The sequence below is a fragment of the Lathyrus oleraceus genome, chromosome 6 (genome assembly GCF_024323335.1).
Source record: "Lathyrus oleraceus cultivar Zhongwan6 chromosome 6, CAAS_Psat_ZW6_1.0, whole genome shotgun sequence".
Lineage (NCBI taxonomy): Eukaryota > Viridiplantae > Streptophyta > Magnoliopsida > Fabales > Fabaceae > Lathyrus > Lathyrus oleraceus.
Genome location: NC_066584.1, coordinates 190,249,975 through 190,272,695, shown reverse-complemented (window position 1 = coordinate 190,272,695; position 22,721 = coordinate 190,249,975). Strand labels below are relative to the sequence as shown.

The window sequence follows — 22,721 nt, the reverse complement described above, 5'->3', positions numbered from 1 at the left end:
AGGTGCCGGTAGTGCGAGCACTTCCACATTATGAATCATCAGAGCGTAGTGAGTCGGCCGAATGGCAATCATTTTTTGATTGACTAGCGTGTGCATGTCAATCCTATTCTTGCCCATTACTACAGTCTCTTCCATCAGAAGTTGATCATACCCGAAGTGGCCCACAATCTGCGTGATCGTACCACCTACAGAAATATCCCCAGTAGTTGCATGGCCAACCTGTTTCAGATGATTGGCGGCGAAAGCCGCTGCATTGATTCGCTCATTGTGAGCCATGCAATACATAAAATATAATTCTCTCTTTGCCGCCACCCCGGTACTATCACCCCGTCCGAATAGGGTGTATGCTAACCCTTTTTGTGCATACCTAAAGCACGGGTTGTGAATTCCAGAAGCCTTTCCTGAGCTGGAGTTATACCCAGTTTTACCTGTAATAGCTTGCCAGAAATCAACAGCAGAAAAAGTGTCCGGAGGGGATCCGGGTCCAGATACCGGGAGTTTCAGAATACTCCCCAGTTCTGCAACCGATAACTCATGATCTTCATCAAACATGCGGAAAGTAATTTGCCCATAAAACTCCAACTCCGACCCTGTCCACCTTCTCCGCATCTTGAACTCAACCGTACTAAAAAATTCAAGGGTTATCCGAGCAAATGTCGGTGCCTCAAATTGCATGTATTCCAACATACCAATGTTATGGAACATGCGGTGCACCTCTTCTTTCAAACCTAACTCATCCAGGGTGGCATCACACATATATCTGGTCGGAATAAGCTTACGTTTGGGTAGAATGACATACCTTTCTTGATGCTCCGGTTGGTCAAACAAAATGCCATGATTGTTTGTAGAGCGTCTAACCCGTTGTTTTGGTCGAGAAGACGTGGCTACCTCCTTCTCCTTGCTTGCAAGCTTTGGAGGCATAATGTACCTGACAAAAATTTCTCAAAATCCAACGAAAAGGTTAGTGAAAACTGCAACCGTCACTATGTAGAGGACGGCGAGGGGAACACTTTTTGTGAAGGTGAGTGGATGTGAAAGTAAGTGGAGCTAGGAGAAAATTGAAGCTTAGTTTGATGGAAGTTAGGTTAACAATGGAGGAAGAGGTAGAAAGAGGTTTCCAAAATCAGAAAAAGGGGGAATGAGTGGTGTGGAAGAGATATAATAGCAAGTGGGGCCCACTATTGAAAATACCCAAAATCAAAAATTTTGAAATTTTTACCCGTTACAAACAACACGGCCGTGTTCCTGCACACGGGCACCCGTGTTAATTTTCTGTTTTAATTAACACGGTCGTGTGTCAGCACACGGGTACCCGTGTTAACTCACTGTTTTAATTAACACGGCCGTGTTCCTGCACACGGGCACCCTTGTTAATTTTCTGTTTTAATTAACACGACCGTGTGTCAGCACACGGGTGGCCGTGTGGATGCCCCTGTTTTTCACATTTTCTGAATTCGAAAATGCTTCTTTGGTCTGGCATCCTGTCACTGCGACGTGATTATGATTATGGTAGACTTTCTCCTTACCTGCAACAACATTTCACACCCATACAGAAAAGAAACGAAAAAAACAAAATAAGTTAGCAATCGAACACGTGGGTTGCCTCCCACGAAGCGCTTCGTTTAACGTCGCATGGCTCGACGGTTGCCCACCTCTGTGAGAAAATTCTTTATCTTGAATTAATTTTTAATGATAGCAAATTGTGTGATCATCATCCAAATGTTGGTTGTGCATTGCATTACATGATACATGTGTGTTTTATTATGTTTCTCATCCCACTCTATTGTTACATAACTGTACATATAAACATACATTGATACTTCCCTTTGAATAAAAATTAAAATGCATTTTATGTCAGTAAGCATCGATACATAAAGCCTCTGCATCGATACATACAGCATGTGATAAATCACAAACCCTTTCAGTTCAGTATGCATCGATGCATACGAGTCATGCATCAATACATGGAAGACAAAATACTTTATGCATCGATACACACGATTCCTGCATCGATACATGACTAAGTGAAACAGCCTGTGTATCAACACATACGCACCAGGCATCGATACATACTAGTGTAATAAGCATTTGCATCGATACACACGACTTTTGCATCGATACATGAATAATAAAATTCATCAAAATTTACATTACTTACAGTATGCATCGATACACATTTGTATGCATCAATACATAAAACTGTTTTATGTTATAACAGCATCAATTTTGCAGCATATAAAACACAGGTTGTGACAGCAGTGCAAAAACACGAATTCATAGAGGGAAAACAATTGAACACAGATCAAAAGCAGTGTTGGAGCAATTGTTTGAGAGCAATTAGAAACCTGAAAGAGACTTCATCTTCTTCATCTTCTCAATCACTTTTCTTCAAGAACATTTACACATAACCATTCTTGTTCTTTGGATTAAAGAAGCATCGAGATAACGTTCAGTGGTACGATCAAGGATCTAGCTGTGGTTTGCAGTGGAACGATCGAGGATCTAGCTGAGTCGAAGATTGAAGGGGGTTTCTAGGAAAAACCTACTGGTTTGTCCTTCAAGAACTGGAGTGTTCTTGAGGGTTTGGGAGTCACATTTGCAGAACATATTCAGCCGCAGTGTTGCGTTTGGAGATCGGGGGATTTCGCAAGCAGGTCGTGGAACCGGTGAATTGTTTGCAACTTTGTGCAGGAAAATCTTGATCGTGCTCAGATCAAGTCAAGGTTTATACAAGAAGAGGTTCTTAGAGTTTAGAATTATGTCTTTGTACCATAACCTTGTATCAACGGATTCGGCAATAATTGATAATCAAAGTTCTCAATTTCATTTGAAATTGAGAGGGAGACGTACCCACACGCGAGGACGACGTGGGGAACTTCCTTACCAAATCTCTGCGTATCGTACTCTTACCTTACTCCTCTTTACGTTTTTCAAACTGTTTTCGTAATTTCAGTTAGTGTGTGGTGATTGTTTCTTTTTCAAGACAGCAGTGGCAAGAAAACTTTAATCAAACTCCATTGCTGTTTATCATCGATCACATACACACCAACTGTTTGATAAAACGGTTAGCTAGATTTTATTCATTGGAAATAGACTTTAATGATAAGTGCATTCAATTAGTTAAAATTCTGGTGTGAATTGTTTCTGTCATTCTCATTAAAATCCAGCAATTAAACTTGTGTGTCCGGCTTTCTAGTAGCGGTTCAGAATAGACGGAAGTCGATTCGGGACTGATTTTTCCGCCAACTTTGAAAACTCTGATAAAACGTTAAATCCGTTAATTTTAAAGAGGTGATCTATTCACCCCCCCTCTCGATCACTAGCCACACCGTCTAACAAGTGGTATCAGAGCGCCGGTTCGCTGGTGCTCTGTGGCTGCCTGTAACAGTATGGATTCTGAACCAAAGGGGGCGTATAATAGAGCGCCTATTTTCAACGGTGAAAATTATGGCTACTGGAAAGACTACATGCGAGTTCATATAAATTCTGTGGATAGGTTGGTATGGGCTGCCATTGAAAACGGTCCGTTTCAAATCACTATGACAAATGCGGCTGGCGCCATAGTACCTAAACCAGAAGATGATTGGAATGAGAAAGATGAGAAAAAGTGGTCGTGCGATTGGAGAGCTCGTAACATGTTAATTTCAGCACTTGGTGTTGATGAGTATTATCGAGTATCCCATTGCACGACAGCTAAAGAAATGTGGGACGCTTTAGAAGTTGCCCATGAGGGTACTACTGAAGTAAAACAGTCCCGCATTAACACACTCAATCAAGAGTTTGAGCTCTTTCGCATGAAACAAGGAGAATCCATCTCCGACATGCAAAAGAGATTCACTCATCTAACTAACCGATTGAATGCTCTTGGAAAACCTATTTCCAATGAAATTGCTACTAATAAAATTCTCAGGTGTCTTAGCAGGGAGTGGCAACCTAAAGTTACAGCAATCAAGGAAGCCAACGATCTTACAAGACTCACGATTACAACTCTGTTTGGAAAGCTGGAAGAACATCAGCAAGCTTTGGAAAGTCTTGAAAAATATGAGAATAAAAGTAAGAAGGAAAAGGAGAAGAAAAGAGACAAAGAGGGAGAGAAGAAGCCAATAGCTCTTGTGGCTTCTAGCTCTAAGTCCTCACGAAAAGAGCAAAGCGACAATGATTCAAGTAGTGACAAAGACTCGGATGATGAGGAAATGGGACTGTTTGTAAGGAGATACAATAGATTCATTCGAAAGAATGGAGTCAAGCATTCCGACAAAAATCTCATAAAGTTTTGAAAACAATCTACAAATTCGAAACAAGAAGAGAACAAGAAGAGTAGAGGAAGAGGATCCTGTTTTAATTGTGGTAAATCCGGACACTATAAAACGGACTGCCCTATGAAGTATAAGGATCAAAGAAAAGATTCTCCAAAAGGGTACAACAAACAAAGAAGAGCGTATATTGCATGGGAAAGTGATAGTGATTCATCAAGCACACAAAGCTCAAGTGATGATGATGAAGCTGCAAATTTGTGCCTTATGGCTCACACAAAAAATTTGTCCTACCACAAGAAGAAAAACAATGACAAAAAGGTAAAACAAGCCTATTACGATAATTTCTCCTCTATGTCTTTTTCAGAACTAAAAATAGCTTTTGAAAAACTGCATAACGAAGCTGTAGATGCTTTTAAAAGACTATCTTCTGACAAACATATTTTTTCTTTTTTGGAAGGTAAAGTAAACAAAGCTGAAAGTGAGTTAGAAGCATTGAAAACTAGTATTGCAGAAAATTCAAAAACTATTGACATTGACGGATGTAGTAGAGTTAGGTATTGTGACGCTTGTTATATTTGGCAAAAAGAGGTAAACACTCTTAAGGTCAAATTAGAGAAAGCGCTACAACCTAAAGTTACTTATGCCGTTGACCCCAAGTTGTTTAAGAAGTCATTGAATCCTCCATATGCAAAATACTCTTTTATTCTAAAGGATTCAATGAACAAGAAACAACAAACACATCATCATGGTTTATGTCATTATTGTTGCCATGCTGGCCATACCATTGAAAAATGCAAATTTAGGAGATTTCTTGTCCCTAAAGGCATTTACCAATGGAAGCCAAAAGGCAACCATGTTAGCACTTACCCACTTGGACCCAATGAAAATTGGGTACCAACTTCTCTCTTTTGATGTTGTAGGATGAGTGCCTTGCCTCCGCAGATAGAAGGTGGTTTCTTGACAGCGGCTGCTCAAGGCACATGACCGGTGACATATCGCTCTTTATAGACTTCAAGGCAAAGAAGAAGGGATATGTCACTTATGGAGACAACAACAAAGGAGCTATACTCGGCAAAGGTAGTGTAGGTAATCCCTCCACCACTACTATTTCAAATGTCCATTTAGTTGAGGGACTTAAACAAAATTTGTTAAGCATAAGTCAACTATGCGACATGGGCTATAAAGTGTCGTTTACAAAAACTTGTTGCATAATTGAACATGTTGAACAAAACATTGTGTTTAAGGGTGTAAGAGTAAACAATATCTATATGCTTGACTTGTTTGATGTACCTTTAACAAGTACTAAATGTCTAGTCACCTTGAATGATGATTCTTGGCTTTGGCATAGACGTTTAGCGCATGTTAATTTCGATTTGCTTAATAAGGTTGTGTCTAAGGATCTAGTAGTCGGTCTACCAAAAATAAAATTTTCAAAAGACCACCTATGTGACGCGTGCCAAATGGGAAAGCAAACAAGGGTGTCCTTTAAATCTAAAAATGTAATTTCAACCTCACGACCCCTTGAGCTTCTCCATATGGACCTCTTTGGACCTTCTAGGACAAAGAGCCTAGGTGGAAATTACTATGGCTTTGTAATAGTAGATGACTACTCTAGATTCACTTGGACTATATTCCTTCATAGCAAAGATGAAACTTTTTCTGCTTTTAAAAACTTTACAAATCTGTCCCAAAACAAAATGAATTCCAAAATAGTTACAATTCATAGCGATCATGGTGGTGAGTTTCAAAATTATCACTTTGAGAAGTTTTGTGACAAGTATGGTATTGAGCATAACTTTTCAGCTCCTCGCACTCCACAACAAAATGGCGTTGTGGAGCGTAAAAATCGTGTTTTAGAGGAGTTGGCAAGAACAATGCTTAATGAGGGTGGATTACCAAAATACTTTTGGGCTGATGCTGTTAGCACAGCCTGTTATGTTCTAAACAGAATCTCAATTCGCCCTATTTTAAACAAAACTCCTTATGAACTTTTGAAAGGAAGAAAACCAAACTTGTCACATCTTCACGTATTCGGTTGTAAATGTTTTGTTTTGAATAACGGTAAGGAAAACATTGGGAAGTTTGACGCAAAAGCGGATGAAGGTATTTTTCTTGGTTACTCACTGTCAAGTAAGGCATATAGAGTGTATAATAAGTGTTTACTTACTGTTGAAGAATCTGTTCATGTTTCGTTTGATGAGTCTTATCCGAAAAATGTCGGAAAAGGTATTTCTTTTGATGACGCAGGTGTATCTACAGAAGACATACTCAAGGAAGCTGTTGAGGAAACTGATCAGTCCAAAACAGCTGCCCATGAGAAGGAGGAAGATACTAGTCATGAAGAAATTGAGGAAGAAAAGACAGCTGAAGTGAATGATCTTCCAACAGCTTGGAGATCCTCAAAAGACCATCCCATTGACAACATTTTGGGAGACATTTCAAAGGGAGTAATGACCCGGTCTAAGATAAGTAACTTTTGTTCTCACTTCGCGTTTGTTTCACAAGTAGAACCTAAAAATGCCAAAGAGGCCTTGATTGATGAATTTTGGCTAATGGCCATGCAAGAAGAGCTTAATCAATTTAAAAGAAATGACGTTTGGGAACTTGTCCCTCGTCCGCGAGATCATCATATCATAGGCACTAAGTGGGTTTTTAGAAACAAGCTTGATGAAAACGGAGTGATTACTAGGAACAAGGCACGCTTAGTAGCACAAGGGTTTAACCAAGAGGAGGGCATAGACTATGAGGAAACTTATGCTCCAGTTGCTCGCCTTGAAGCTATACGTCTTTTGCTTGCCTATGCGTGTTCTAAGGATTTTAAGCTTTACCAAATGGACGTAAAGAGTGCCTTTCTTAATGGTGTCATAAATGAAGAAGTATATGTTTCACAACCTCCCGGTTTTGAAAATGCTGAAAATCCAGATCATGTTTACAAATTAAAACGAGCTTTGTATGGTCTTAAACAAGCCCCTCGGGTTTGGTATGAAAGGCTTAGCAAATTCCTAATTGATCATGGATATTCAAGAGGTAAAGTGGACAATACACTCTTTATTAAACACAAAGGGAAGCACATTCTTTTAGTTCAAGTTTATGTCGACGATATCATATTTGGTTCAACTAACATACACTTGGTCGAAGAATTTTCTAAGGTTATGCAGGGTGAATTTGAGATGAGTCTAATGGGGGAGCTGAACTACTACCTAGGACTGCAAATAAAGCAACTTGATGAGGGTACGGCAGTATGTCAAACAAAATACTGCAGAGAACTACTCAAGCGCTTTGGAATGAATGACTCAAAATCGATTGACACCCCAATGCCTACCAACGGAAATCTGGACAAGGATGAGCATGGTAAGTGTGTAGATGTCAAAAGGTTCAGAGGTATGATTGGATCTCTCTTGTATCTTTCTGCTTCTAGACCTGACATCATGTTTAGTGTTTGTATGTGTGCACGCTATCAATCAAATCCTAAGGAATCGCACCTTAAAGCGGTAAAGCGCATATTTAGATACCTTCACGGAACACCTAAATATGGGCTTTGGTATTCCAAAGGAAGTGATTGTAGCTTAGTAGGGTACTCCGATTCTGATTTTGCTGGCTGCAAATCAGATAGGAAGAGCACAAGTGGTACATGTCACCTGTTTTCAAACTCCTTGGTCAGTTGGCATAGCAAAAAGCAAGTTTCTGTGGCTTTGTCAACTGCAGAGGCAGAATACGTTGCAGCCGGTAGTTGTTGCGCTCAGATCTTATGGCTGAAGCAGCAACTACAAGACTTCAACATTCAACTCAAACGTATTCCTATCAAATGTGACAACACTAGTGCAATAAACCTTACTAAAAACCCTGTTTTACACTCACGCACTAAACACATAGAGATTAGACATCATTTCCTTTGTGACCATGTTGAAAAAGAAGACGTTGTCTTTGAGCACGTCGATTCCAAAAATCAGCTCGCTGATATTTTCACTAAACCATTGGCAACGGAACCTTTCTTCAACATTCGTCGCGAATTGGGAATCTTAGATCTTTCTCAATTGATGTCATAAGCATGTTATCTCTTAATTATATTATGCCTCACCATGGTTAATAAGAGCTGTTTTAGATGTCAATTATCCATCACACGAGTTCTCCAACAGAGGTAATATCAATCCTTTCTACAATTTTCTCATTGCTAAGTGATTGTGTATGTTACATCAAATGTTCTTACTCTAGTTGATACAAAATTTGACTGCATATACTCCTGTCCATATTGTGTGCACACCAACAATTTAACTTCTGAATCTCTGTTGAGCATAATCATCATGACAGTGCATAATGCATATTCATACTGCATTAAAATTCATTAAAAACTGGTTCAGCATCAGTATGCATCGACACAAACGAAGCCTGCATCGATTCATATATTCTAAAATGCAATTTTTTCAAAAACTGCTTCAGGATGTATCGATGCATCCATCGCATGTATCGATACACAGGGCAATTGTAAACACTTGGCATCGACGCATCCATCGCATGTATCGATACACATGACAATTTTGAATACTTGGCATCGACGCATGACTATCTGCATCGATACATACTGATGCTATCTGAATTAAATGCATTTCTTTCTCTCTCATGCATCGACACATCAGCCAATCATATCACTTCCTATCTCATTACTTCATCTCATCTGCCCTCAAAAACCCCAAAACCAGTGGCTAACCCTAATCCTCCTCATCTTCACTCTCTCTCACAAACTTGGTAAAACCCTAAATCTCACATCACCATGCCTCCACGCACTATTCCAGCCAGAGCAAAAGAAAAAGGAAAGGGAAAGGAAGCAGCCGGTACTTCTCAGCAACCACCAGATGTTCCTTCAAATGCCTTAGACATACTTCATCCTGCCATTGCTGCTGAATTTGAGGAATCCTTCAAGGCCAGGTTGGTAATGAAACCTCATATCTTTGATAAAATAGATGCTGTTCATCTGCACCTAAATGAAGTAGTTGAACTCTTACATGCACAAAGACTTGGGTCCTTTCTATCTACAAAAGATGACTATCATGAGGATTTCATCCGGGCCTTTTATGCTGGTTTACAAACTGGTAGAGGCTATATGTTCCGGTGTTCTATCGGAGTCAGAACATATACCTTTGAAGCCTCTGATTGGGAAACGGTATTTCAAATGCCGTCTCCGTCGATGGTTTTCAAGTGCTGGCATGACCTGCATTTTGATCCTGAATTTGACATACAGGACTTTATAACCTCTATCCTAAAGATTGATAGACCGTTGAGTGAGGATGAACACGTCACGTCAGGTATGATCAAGCAAACTCCGCGTATTCTTCACTGGATTATCACACATATTCTGCGTCCAACAAACAGCGGACACTCTCGGTTGGATAGGCCTAGCATACATCTTCTCTACATTCTGCAAAATAAGGTTCTCCTAAATTGGGCGAACTACTTTGTAAAACGTCTATTCTTTGTGCGAGACAACTCCAAGAATGTAGCTTTAGGTTATGCCTCTCAGATAATGAAAATTCTTAAGTATTGGAAACTTGCAATACCTATTGTGCCTCTCCTATCACCATCTGCAGCTCAAGAGTTTGACTCTGCCACTCTATCGCATATGGGATATCGGTGGGACAAGGACCGCAAATGCTTCTATTTCTTCGAAAGAAAATCCAAAACCAGAATTTACAATTTTGACGTGCCTTCGGAACGCATCCATCTTGCTGAAGATCAGCCTGATGAAGAGATGCAGGATGCGGCTGAAACAGATGCACCACAAGCTGAAGCCAATACTGGTTGGGGTGAGTGGGTGCCACGAAGGTGGTCTCCTACCAACTACGTCCCTGAACCTACAGCACCTCCATTCTCCGGTGGTACTTCAGCCCCAACACCAAATGCGGACATCACTCATATGCTTCAACAGATGGAAATTGTCAACAAAGAACGCCATGAAGAAGCACGATACTGGCATGTTCAACAATCTGAATGGCACAACGAGCATCGGGACTGGCATGATGAGCATACACGGATGTATCACAATCAACACGCTTGGCACCAAGACTTGGTTAAATGGCATCAGGTTTTCTACAACGAAATGTCCGGCTTTATGGATGACTGCCGTGAAAATCCTGGGATTATGGACAGCTTTAGAAGCATTGAAGTTCAGAACCGATTTCGGCAATACTCCTTCATGGGCAAAAATCCAGACACAATGCCTCCTCCTCCGCCTCCGCCAAGCTACCGAGATCCTGACAGACATGATGAGGAGTCCTGTGGTGGCAACAATCCAAATTAACCCACCATCTTTACATCTCACTGCATTTCATTTCATCTTGCTCATGTTTTATTGTGTTGCACAATATATGGTTTAGCTTATGTAACTCTTAAACTCGTTCGCATCTTTAAAACGCGTTTCTAATTCTGTTTATCTCTATTGTTATTGCCCTTATTCTTCATTCTTTGTGAATGATTCTTTACTTTGAAGCGTCATTCTATGTGATTGATAGCCTGTTATCCATTTCTTGCCATGTCCTGCTACACTATGCTACCTTGATAACTATGTTTCTTCCTCTTTTTGATGTTGACAAAGGGGGAGAAAATGCAGATATGCACAAACTCAGGGGGAGTATCACACATCTTGCCAAGAATTTGCCATCATCAAAAAGGGGGAGTTTGTGAGAAAATTCTTTATCTTGAATTAATTTTTAATGATAGCAAATTGTGTGATCATCATCCAAATGTTGGTTGTGCATTGCATTACATGATACATGTGTGTTTTATTATGTTTCTCATCCCACTCTATTGTTACATAACTGTACATATAAATATACATTGATACTTCCCTTTGAATAAAAATTAAAATGCATTTTATGTCAGTAAGCATCGATACATAAAGCCTCTGCATCGATACATACAGCATGTGATAAATCACAAACCCTTTCAGTTCAGTATGCATCGATGCATACGAGTCATGCATCAATACATGGAAGACAAAATACTCTATGCATCGATACACACGATTCCTGCATCGATATATGACTAAGTGAAACAGCTTGTGTATCAACACATACGCACCAGGCATCGATACATACTAGTGTAATAAGCATTTGCATCGATACACACGACTTTTGCATCGATACATGAATAATAAAATTCATCAAAATTTACATTACTTACAGTATGCATCGATACACATTTGTATGCATCAATACATAAAACTGTTTTATGTTATAACAGCATCAATTTTGCAGCATATAAAACACAGGTTGTGACAGCAGTGCAAAAACACGAATTCATAGAGGGAAAACAATTGAACACAGATCAAAAGCAGTGTTGGAGCAATTGTTTGAGAGCAATTAGAAACCTGAAAGAGACTTCATCTTCTTCATCTTCTCAATCACTTTTCTTCAAGAACATTTACACATAACCATTCTTGTTCTTTGGATTAAAGAAGCATCGAGATAACGTTCAGTGGTACGATCAAGGATCTAGCTGTGGTTTGCAGTGGAACGATCGAGGATCTAGCTGAGTCGAAGATTGAAGGGGGTTTCTAGGAAAAACCTACTGGTTTGTCCTTCAAGAACTGGAGTGTTCTTGAGGGTTTGGGAGTCACATTTGCAGAACATATTCAGCCGCAGCGTTGCGTTTGGAGATCGGGGGATTTCGCAAGCAGGTCGTGGAACCGGTGAATTGTTTGCAACTTTGTGCAGGAAAATCTTGATCGTGCTCAGATCAAGTCAAGGTTTATACAAGAAGAGGTTCTTAGAGTTTAGAATTCTGTCTTTGTACCATAACCTTGTATCAACGGATTCGGCAATAATTGATAATCAAAGTTCTCAATTTCATTTGAAATTGAGAGGGAGACGTACCCACACGCGAGGACGACGTGGGGAACTTCCTTACCAAATCTCTGCGTATCGTACTCTTACCTTACTCCTCTTTACGTTTTTCAAACTGTTTTCGTAATTTCAGTTAGTGTGTGGTGATTGTTTCTTTTTCAAGACAGCAGTGGCAAGAAAACTTTAATCAAACTCCATTGTTGTTTATCATCGATCACATACACACCAACTGTTTGATAAAACGGTTAGCTAGATTTTATTCATTGGAAATAGACTTTAATGATAAGTGCATTCAATTAGTTAAAATTCTGGTGTGAATTGTTTCTGTCATTCTCATTAAAATCCAGCAATTAAACTTGTGTATCCGGCTTTCTAGTAGCGGTTCAGAATAGACGGAAGTCGATTCGGGACTGATTTTTCCGCCAACTTTGAAAACTCTGATAAAACGTTAAATCCGTTAATTTTAAAGAGGTGATCTATTCACCCCCCCTCTCGATCACTAGCCACACCGTCTAACAACCTCATTAGGCGAGGCGCATATGGTCAATCAAACCCGGTTGTTGGCCTCTGTAATATGGCTTCAGCCTCTGGCCGTTCACCTTGAATATATCTTCATTGTCTTGGTTCTTAATATATATTACTCCGTGTGGAAAAACCTTATGCACGACAAATGGCCCGGACCATCTGGACTTTAATTTCCCAGGAAACAACTTGAGCCGCGAATTGAACAACAATACCAGTTGTCCTTCCCATAAATCTTTCCTGATGATTCTCTGATCATGCCACTTCCGTGTTTGCTCCTTGTACATCTTCGCATTCTCATATGCCTGATTACGAAATTCTTTTAACTCGTGAAGTTGAAGAATTCGGGATTCACCGGCTTTTGCAAGATCACAATTTAAGAACTTGGATGCCCAAAAGGCTTTGTGCTCCAATTCCAAAGGAAGATGACAAGCCTTACCATAAATCAGCTGATATGGAGACATGCCAATTGGTGTTTTGAAAGCGGTTCGGTACGCCCATAGCGCGTCATCCAATTTGATTGCCCAATCTTTCCGTGAAGCACTGACTGTTTTTTCCAAAATCTTTTTAATTTGCCGATTAGACACTTCAACTTGACGACTCGTCTGGGGATGATATGGTGTGGCAATCTTGTGCTTCACATTATATTTCTTTAATAAGTTCTCCATGAGCTTATTCAAGAAATGTGTTCCTTCATCACTGATAAGTGCTCGAGGCACACCAAACCTGGAGAAGATATTTTGTTTAAGGAAGCTTACCACTGCTCTAGCGTCATTAGAGGGGAGAGCTACGGCTTCCACCCATTTGGAGACGTAGTCCACAGCCACCAGAATATAATTTTTCCCAAATGAGGGTGGAAATGGTCCCATAAAGTCTATTCCCCAAACATCAAATAATTCCACTTCAAGCATGCCCTTTTGAGGCATTTGATTCTTTCTAGAGATATTTCCTGTCCGTTGGCATCTGTCACATTCCTTCACCACGACTTGGGCATCCTTAAACAACGTGGGCCAGTACAACCCGGATTGGAGAACTTTTGCGGTTGTCCTGTCTCCACTAAAGTGTCCCCCATAATCTGAGTCATGACAAGCTTTTAAGACTTCATTTTGTTCTTCCTCAGGGACACATCGACAAATTAGTCCGTCTACCCCTTTCTTATACAAGAATGGTTCGTCCCATAAATAAAACCTGCAATCATGAAGAAACTTTTTCTTTTTGTTATAATCAAAGTCATCAGGAATTATACCACCTACCAGGTAGTTTGCATAGTCTGCAAACCAAGGAACACCCACCACCGCGAGGATTCTTTCATCTATAAACTCGTCCTTTATGGGATGTTCTTCTTCCGTTTCTTCAATCGGAGACATTCGGGAGAGATGGTCAGCAACGGTGTTTTCACACCCCTTTTTGTCTCGAATTTCAAGGTCAAATTCTTGCAACAGCAAGATCCATCTGAGCAGTCTTGGCTTCGAGTCCTGTTTAGAAAAAAGATATTTCAATGCAGCATGGTCAGTATAAACAATTACCTTTGTTCTCAACAAGTATTGCCGAAATTTGTCAAAGGCATAAACCACCGCCAGTAACTCCTTTTCTGTGGTTGCATAATTCATCTGGGCTGGATTCAACACATGGCTAGCATAGTAGATGACGTGGAGGCGTTTTTCTTTTCTTTGTCCCAAGACTGCCCCTACTGCTATATCGCTCGCATCGCACATTATCTCAAAGGGTAGAGACCAGTCAGGCGAGATCACTATAGGAGCGGACACCAATTTATTTTTCAGAATCTCGAAGGCTTCGTTGCACTTTTTGTCAAACAGAAACGGAGTATCCTTCACAAGCAGGCTAGTCAAAGGTTTTGCGATCTTGGAGAAATCTTTGATGAACCTACGATAGAATCCTGCATGTCCCAAGAAACTCCGTATACCTTTCTCGTTCACAGGGTGAGGTAGATTGGCGATCACTTCCACTTTTGCCTTGTCAACTTCTATCCCCTAATGGGAAATTTTATGACCTAGTACTATCCCTTCTCTCACCATGAAGTGACACTTTTCCCAATTCAGAATTAGATTGGTTTGTTGACACCTTTCCAGCACAAGTGACAGATTATACAAACAATTTTCGAAGGAAGATCCAAAAACCGAAAAATCATCCATAAACACTTCCATGTGCTTTTCAAGCATATCCGAAAATATGGATGTCATGCACCTCTGAAATGTTGCAGGTGCGTTGCATAACCCAAATGGCATCCTTCTATAAGCAAAGATTCTGTATGGGCATGTGAATGCTGTTTTTTCTTGATCCTCAGGTGCCACCGCAATTTGGTTGTACCCTGAGTACCCATCCAGAAAACAGTAGAAATCATGACCTGTCAATCTTTCCAACATCTGATCGATAAAAGGTAAAGGAAAATGGTCCTTCCTTGTAGTAGTGTTTAGTCTTATATAGTCTATGCAAACTCTCCATCCTGTAACAGTACGGGTGGGGATCAACTCATTTTTCTCATTTTTTATCACAGTTGTCCCTCCCTTCTTTGGTACCACATGGACTGGGCTCACCCACGAACTGTCAGATATTGGGTAAATTAACCCCGCATCTAAAAGTTTCACAACCTCCTTGTGAACAACTTCTTTCATAGCCGGATTCAATCTTCTTTGAGGTTGGACGACCGGTTTCTGATCATCCTCCATCAAAATCTTGTGCATACACATTGTCGGGTTGATTCCTTTCAAATCGTCCATCGCCCACCCAATAGCACCCTTGTATTTCTTGAGGACTTTGATTAGCTCTTCTTCTTGGGTCTCTCTCAAACCTGAATTGATGATTGCTGGACATTTTTCCTCATTGTCAAGAAAAACATATTTGAGATGTTCTGGCAATTGTTTCAACTCGATCCCCTTTTTGATAACCTGTTTTGATTCTGAAGATGTTTCAGGTCGAAGCTCCTCCCACCGTTGCGGTCGGGAACGAACCCAAGGCGGATGTTCTTTTAACATTGCTACCACTTCGGATTCTTTCTCATCAATTCCTTTAGTATCCTCAACAATAGATAAACTCAAAACTCTCTCCAAAGGAAGCCTGGGTGTTGTAATCTGCATAGATTGAGCAAAAACTGTATCTAACACTTCAATACTTTTACTCGCCCCTTCGTCTTCCTTGAATTTCATAGTACCCCTCACATCAATTTTGAGCTTTTCATCATTAACTTTGAGGGTCATGGTTCCTTCCTCAATATCTATCATGCATCTTCCGGTTTCCAGGAAACGTCTTCCCAGTATGAGAGGAATCTCTTCATCTTTCGGCATCTCGAGTATAACAAAATCCACCGGGAATACAAATTTATCAATCTTTACCAGAACATCTGTTGCTATACCATAGGGTCTCTTCATAGAATGATCCGCAAATTGCAGTGTCATGCGAGTATCCTGCACCTCCCCTAACTCAAGTTTTTTGTAAATTGAGAGGGGCATTAGACTCACACTTGCTCCCAAATCGATCAGTGCCTTTTTGAAGGATCTATCTCCAATGCTACAAGGAATAGTTACTGCACCTCTATCTTTTTTCTTCATCGGAATTTTTAGGCCCTGCAAAATAGCACTACAGGTTTCAGTTAGCATGACTGGCTCGCTGTCGATCGACCTTTTCTTTGATATGATGTCTTTCATGAATTTGGCGTAGATTGGCATCTGTTCCAGAGCTTCAGCAAAAGGTATGTTGATCTCGAGCTTCTTGAATAATTCTAAGTATTTCTCAAAAAAAAATTCATTGAGATCTTTCTTCTTTGTTCTTGTCGGAAAAGGAAGAATGATCTTTGGTTTTTGTTTCTCTTGTTGGCTTGTCGGCTTGACTACCACTTCTTTAGTTTGTTTTGGCTCTTCTCTAATCTCCAAGTCAACTTCCAACAATCCCTCTTCTTCAACCTGTTCGTCAACTTGTGGTTCCTTAGCCTTTCCTTTTCTGGTGACCATAGCTTTAATGTGATTTTGATCACGGGGATTAACGATTGTCCCACTAGGAAGTGTGCCAGGTGCATGAGAGTTTGAAGCTAACTGTTGGGCAATTTGACCCATCTGAATTTCAAGATTTTTGATGGATGTTGTAGTGTTTTTCTGATTATTTCGAGTCTCCTCTTGGAATTGGATGTTGTGAGCTGCCATTTTTTCAATTGCGATCTCCCAATCTGCCTTCTTAGGTACCTGTTGTTGCTGCTGCTGATATTGATTTTGATATTGACCCTGTGCCTGTTGTTGCACGTTCCCTCTTTGATCTTTCCATGCAAAGTTGGGATGATTTTTCCACCCCGGATTGTATGTGTTTGAATAGGGATTGTTCTGCTTCAAAAATTTTATATCTTCGATCTGTTGTGGTGTTACAAAACAATGAACAGTATTGTATGGTCCATTGCAAATGTCACACACTTCACTCGGTGCCTGTTGCACTTGAGCCACTTTCTGAGCACCTATGTTTAGTGCTTTCAACCTTTTCTCTACCTCTGCAGCAATAGCTTCTTCAATTTTCACCTGTTTATTTGTTTCAAGCTTCAAGTCAATAACTGCCGATTTGCTTGATACCTTGTCATATAACTCTAAATGCTCGTTCGAGGCAATAGCTTCAATTATCTTCTTCATATCGGTGGCTGTTGCAAAGTTGGCTGAGCCACCAGCTGCTGAATCCAGGATTTGTCTTGTTTGAATTCGAAGACCATTGACAAACATTTGCATTTGTTCAGTTTCATCCATGTTGTGAGTAGGACAAGCCACTAGGATCCTCTTGAATCGTTTGTAGGCATCTCCTAGTGACTCACCCTCCTTCTGTTTGAAGTTTAGGATCTCATATCTTTTCCGCAATGACACGGATGCGGGAAAATACTCCTGCAAGAATGCTGTTTCCATGTGCTCCCATGTAGTGATACTACCAGCAGGTAAGGAATAGAACCACTCTTCAGCCTCATCTGCTAAAGTGAATGGGAACATATGAAGTCGGACTGCTTCTTCGCTATGTCCTGGCATTTTCAGTGTTGTACTCATGGTTAAAAATCTTTGCAGATGCTTGTTGGCATCTTCATTCACTCTTCCAGAGAAGGACCTTCTTTCGATTTGATTAATGGTGCTGGGATGCAGCTGGAATTGTTCCACAGTAACTGGTTGGTTGACAATTGTCATACGACCACCCGGGGTGTTGGTTCCACCATAGTCACCGAGGAGTCTCTCTGGTGGTGGTGGATTAGCAGCCATGATTTCAGGAACTGTTTCTGTGTCTGAATCTGAATTCTCTGAGTGCACTAAAACAACTTCTTCCTCCGGTTTCTCTGCTAATTCCAGTTTCTTTCTCTTAGCTTATCTGAGTCTAGTGCGAAGAGTTCTTTCTGGATCTGCATCAAAAGGAAAATCCGATGAGGCCTTACCTCGCATAAACAAGTTAGACAAAGATTAGAATTGAATAACAAAATTGTCACAGATAAAATTTTGGTTGACAAGCAACAAAATTTCGATAGAATAGAAATTAAAATATGTAGTTTGGCAATCCCCGGCAACGGCGCCAAAAACTTGATCGGAAAAATAGCAAGTGTACTATTTTTACCGATGTAGTAATAAGGATTTTTATTTCCAAGTATCGATCTCAAGGATTGCGTAGGAATTACTTATTTTAATTTGATTCTATCAGAACAAAAAGACAATGGTTTGGTTGTTTTGGAATTTATAATCGTAAACACAGAAATAGTAAAAACAATTGATTTAGATAAAAGATGCTAGGGTGAGTGGTTGAAGTAACCGGTTATGAATTCAGTCCCGATTTCTTTAATACATGTGAAACATTCAATCACCTAACCTCTGGTATGTTCTTACTTAAGTCCTTAAGGAAGAAACTATTAAACTACCAATTCTCACTCAAATGTCCATTCAATTAATCATTGGTTTTAATCATACAAAATATCAAGGTTTACGGTGATTTACGAAAGTTACTAGTCCTAGATGATGCATTCATAAACCCAATTGTGTGAAAACCCTACCAATCACAATCCTATTATTGGAAGTCATAGATCAATTTGTATTTGTCTGATACAAAAGCATAATAACATCACACAATTGAATTGAAATACATAACATAGTAATTAAGAAATCATAGGTTCAAATTCATAACATGTGATAACATCAGGACCACCCCCCTAGCATCAGGGGGTTTAGCCTCTCATAGTACTTAAAGAACTCATAAAGTAAAGGTTAGACATTACAATGAATTAGGAGAGTTTGATCTTCAATGGTTGATACCCTTGAATCTCGCCGTCTTCAAATTCGTCGTATTCGCTATCTTCTCCAATGCAATGCGTTCGTTCGTCTGTAAAAAGGTGTCTTCTTCTTTCTCTTCCAAGCCTTCTTATAGCTTCAGATGACTATCTTCCAAGCTAAAGGTCCAAACTACCCTTAATGAGCAGAATCGGTTCACACAGCAAAAATTAGGTTTTCCAAGCTGCGCTCAATCAACACGGCCGTGTGGTGGCACACGGGTGGCCGTGTTTTTCTTCAACATTAATTATTTTCAGCATAAGTTACAGTGGCAACAACACGGGTCGTGTCCCTACACACGGATGCCCGTGTTAATGCACTGTTTTAATCAACACGGCCGTGTGGTGGCACACGGGTGGCCGTGTTAATCTTTGTTTTCTGCTCCCTCTCTGCTCTGCTTGATCAACAACATGGGCAGTGTTGTGGCACACGGGTGCTCGTGTTGACCTGCTGTTTTCTCATATTTTTGTCCTTCAGAGTGTCTAGAACTTCACCATTCTTGCTTTTAAACCTGTAACAATAACACTACCAAACGAAGCATAAACGAGATCTTTTTGACATAAACTCGTAATCAAATGCAATGCAATACCAAACCAACAAAACATGCTAATTGACTCAAATGCAACTAAAAACAACCATAAATCTTACCAAGGTGATGAAAATATGTCGGATTAGCGGCGGGAATTCAATGGAAATGGTGACCGATCAACATTGCATCATGAAACATAAGAGCTTTACAGGTACGTTCTTAATAAACATTGAAAATTGCTGTAAATTTTAAGTGCTTTGGATTGTCTATTCAGAACAGGTACACCCGGGGCATTTCCTTAAGGTCCCCATCAAATGATCACGGATGTTTTTCCTCAACAGTTGGAATATGGTATCTTATCCATGCAGAGCTGGTCTGAGCGTTGGATTCTTCAATCCCCAGCAGGATCTCACTGTTGTACTTCCCCAAGCATTTGTTTCAGATTATACATTCACCAGTAGAGTCGACAGTGTCTGATTGAATATCCCCAGCGGACTTAAAAGTGTCTGACTGTATATCCCCAGCGGACTTAAAAGTGTCTGACTGTATATCCCCAGCGGAGTTGATAGTGTCTGACTGTATATCCCCAGCGGAGTTGACAGTGTCTGACTGTATCTTCCCAGCAGAAGCGACTGCTCCTCAGAGTCGTCTCTCTCGCAGATTATGGTTGCCAGAACCACTGTTGCTTTCCTCAACAGCAAGTTTTCAGTACCATTCTCTCCCCAGTCAGAGTCTCGATATTTTTGTTATTGCCAGAACACCGCGTGGCTGGTCATTTCCCCACCGAGTTCATGTGTTGTGTGTCTCCAACAGCATTGCCTGGGTCCAGAAGGTTGTGATCATCTCCCCAACAGAATTCCTTGCCTCGACTTGGTGTTCTCTCTAATCAAGCATTTCGCATCCCTGCATGTAGAATCATATTGCATTGCATCCTTCCAAATTGCGTAGCATTTCCATTTTCATGGAGCATTACGCCATTGAAAAATTCAAACATATGCATGTAAAGCATAAGGCATTCTCAGTATCCCAAGTGATAAGCCAGAAGTTGTTTCCAGTACTCAGACTGAAGATTGTTCATGACTTATCTTTATTATTCCCAACAAGGGTCATTGGCCCACGCGCCGCCTCAATTATCATTTTCCCTATTTCTGCCGATGTTGACAGGCATGAAGGTTTCCGGTATTCAGACCGAAGTGGCATTTAGGCCAGTTTTCTGATGTTCAGATTGAAGAATTTTCCGACATTCAGGTCGATGCAACTTGTGGCATTCAGGCCAAGTTTCCGGTATTCAGACCGAAGTGGCATTCAGGCCAATTTTCTGATGTTCAGATCGAAGAAGTTTCTGACATTCAGGTCGATTCAACTTGTGGCATTCAGGCCAGTTTTCCGGTATTCAAATCGAAGTGGCACTCAGGCCAGTTTCCCAGTGTTCAGACCGATGTTTGATAATCAAGTATCGTCTGATGCTCAGATCGAAGAAGTTTCTGACGTTCAGGTCAACGCAACTTGTGGCATTCAGGCCAAGTTTCTGGTATTCAGACCGAAGTGGCATTCAGGCCAGTTTTCCGATGTTCAGATCGAAGAAGTTTCCGACATTCAGGTCGATGCAACTTGTGGCATTCAGGCCAATTTTCCGGTATTCAGACCGAAGTGGCACTCAGGCCAGTTTCCCGGTGTTCAGACCGATGTTTGATAATCTAATATCTTCCGATGTTCAGATCGAAGAAGTTTCCGACATTCAGGTCGATGCAACTTGTGGCATTCAGGCCAGTTTTCCGGTATTCATACCGAAGTGGCATTTAGGCCAGTTTCCCGGTGTTCAGACCGATGTTTGATAATCAAGTATCGTCCGATGCTCAGATCGAAGTTATTTCCAGTATTCAGATTGATGAGCGGCATTCAGGCCATGGTTATTTTTGTGTTACCATTTATTTTGGTATTCAGGCTAACATTCCTTGTTTTGGTGTTCAGAACGACTCTCACCGTACCAGACAGATTCTTTTTCAAGACCACCTCTTGGCCGATTCTGACAGGCATTTTTACTTCATTTTCGGGCTTTTATCGTATTCAATCACTTGATACCTCGAAAGTGCGAAAGTCGTCGCTATCTTCCTTTCGGGTTTCAAGTTGATTGAATAGGGGCAGCTGTAATACCCCAAAATTTACCCTTCACTTTTCCTGGAAGCATGGGATTATGTTTTACACTTCATTAGCATCATATTAGGTCATACTCATTGCATACTGCATTAGTGACATGGAGATCAGGTTTTGATCGATCACTCCTTAACAGAAAGAGACCACACAAAGCAAGATTGAGAATTGGACTTCATTTTCTAAGTATACACATCTCAAGGGTCTCAGGGGGGTCCAAGTATCTTATTATGGTCCTCAGTTCATCAGTGACGGATTCAAAGCTATTAGAGTGTTCATCTGGATTTAATCAGAAATTAGGGTTTCATGGCTACCTGCAACAGGAAATGTTTGGTTGGAATTAGAGGAGCTCATCCATGTCATGATTATAGAGGCATCTTGGCCTAGGAAGATTCACAATTATCTCAGAAAGATCCATTGGCAATCAGTGTAATCAGTTCCTGATCATTTTGCCCTAAAACTAGGGTTTGGTATATAATCAGTTTATTTCTGATTCTTTGGGTGAAACTCTTTTCCATGGCCCTCCATATGTCCACAAGGATCTACATACAAAAAATCAGCTCTTTATTTGAGCTAGAAGTGCTTCAATTGATCAATGGAATCGGGAATTAGACAGTTTGGGAAAAGTCAACTGTGGGGCCAGAAAAGTCAACTCATGACATTTTAAGAGTGGAATCTCAAAATCCATGCCTAGGGGATCCTACATGTGATATTTGATCGAGGTTGGATCATGGATTCATCATTTAATCAGGAATTGGAAAAGTTACTTAATTTGGAAATGGTTGACTTTCCATTTAGGGCAAGTTTTCATGATCGTTGCACTCACTTTAAGCCCATTTTGCATCAAGATAAAAGCTCCATTTGAAAATTTCTCCAACACAAAAGTTGTTCCTCTTGTTCCAAGCTTTCTAGAGATATAATGTTTGCTCCATTTGGATTAGAATTGAGAAAGTTATGCTTAGTCAAAGTGAGACATTTTTTTAGGACACTTAGAAAAATTTCTAAGTCCAAAATCTTCAAAATTTGTCAAGACTTCTTGGCCAATTTTCTTGCACTTCAAGGCATTATTTGAAAATACTTTCTTCACAACAATTGTACCTTGCCATGTCCTCTTTCACACCTCTTTGGAATCATCTCATTTGGATCC

The 22,721-nt window shown here is 40.4% G+C and overlaps 1 protein-coding gene across 1 annotated transcript in view; it reads right to left on the bottom strand.

The window, feature by feature from the left end:
• Positions 1-1,484: 1,484 nt before the first annotated feature.
• The window catches only part of LOC127094702 (uncharacterized), a 53,888-nt gene continuing 32,651 nt past the window's right edge, over positions 1,485-22,721 (bottom strand). The window contains exons 6-7 of the mRNA XM_051033497.1: positions 15,520-15,702; positions 1,485-1,526 (exon numbers count right to left, since the gene is read on the bottom strand). Of these exons, the coding sequence (XP_050889454.1) occupies positions 1,485-1,526; positions 15,520-15,702 (225 nt within the window). The remainder of the gene's footprint in view (positions 1,527-15,519; positions 15,703-22,721) is intronic.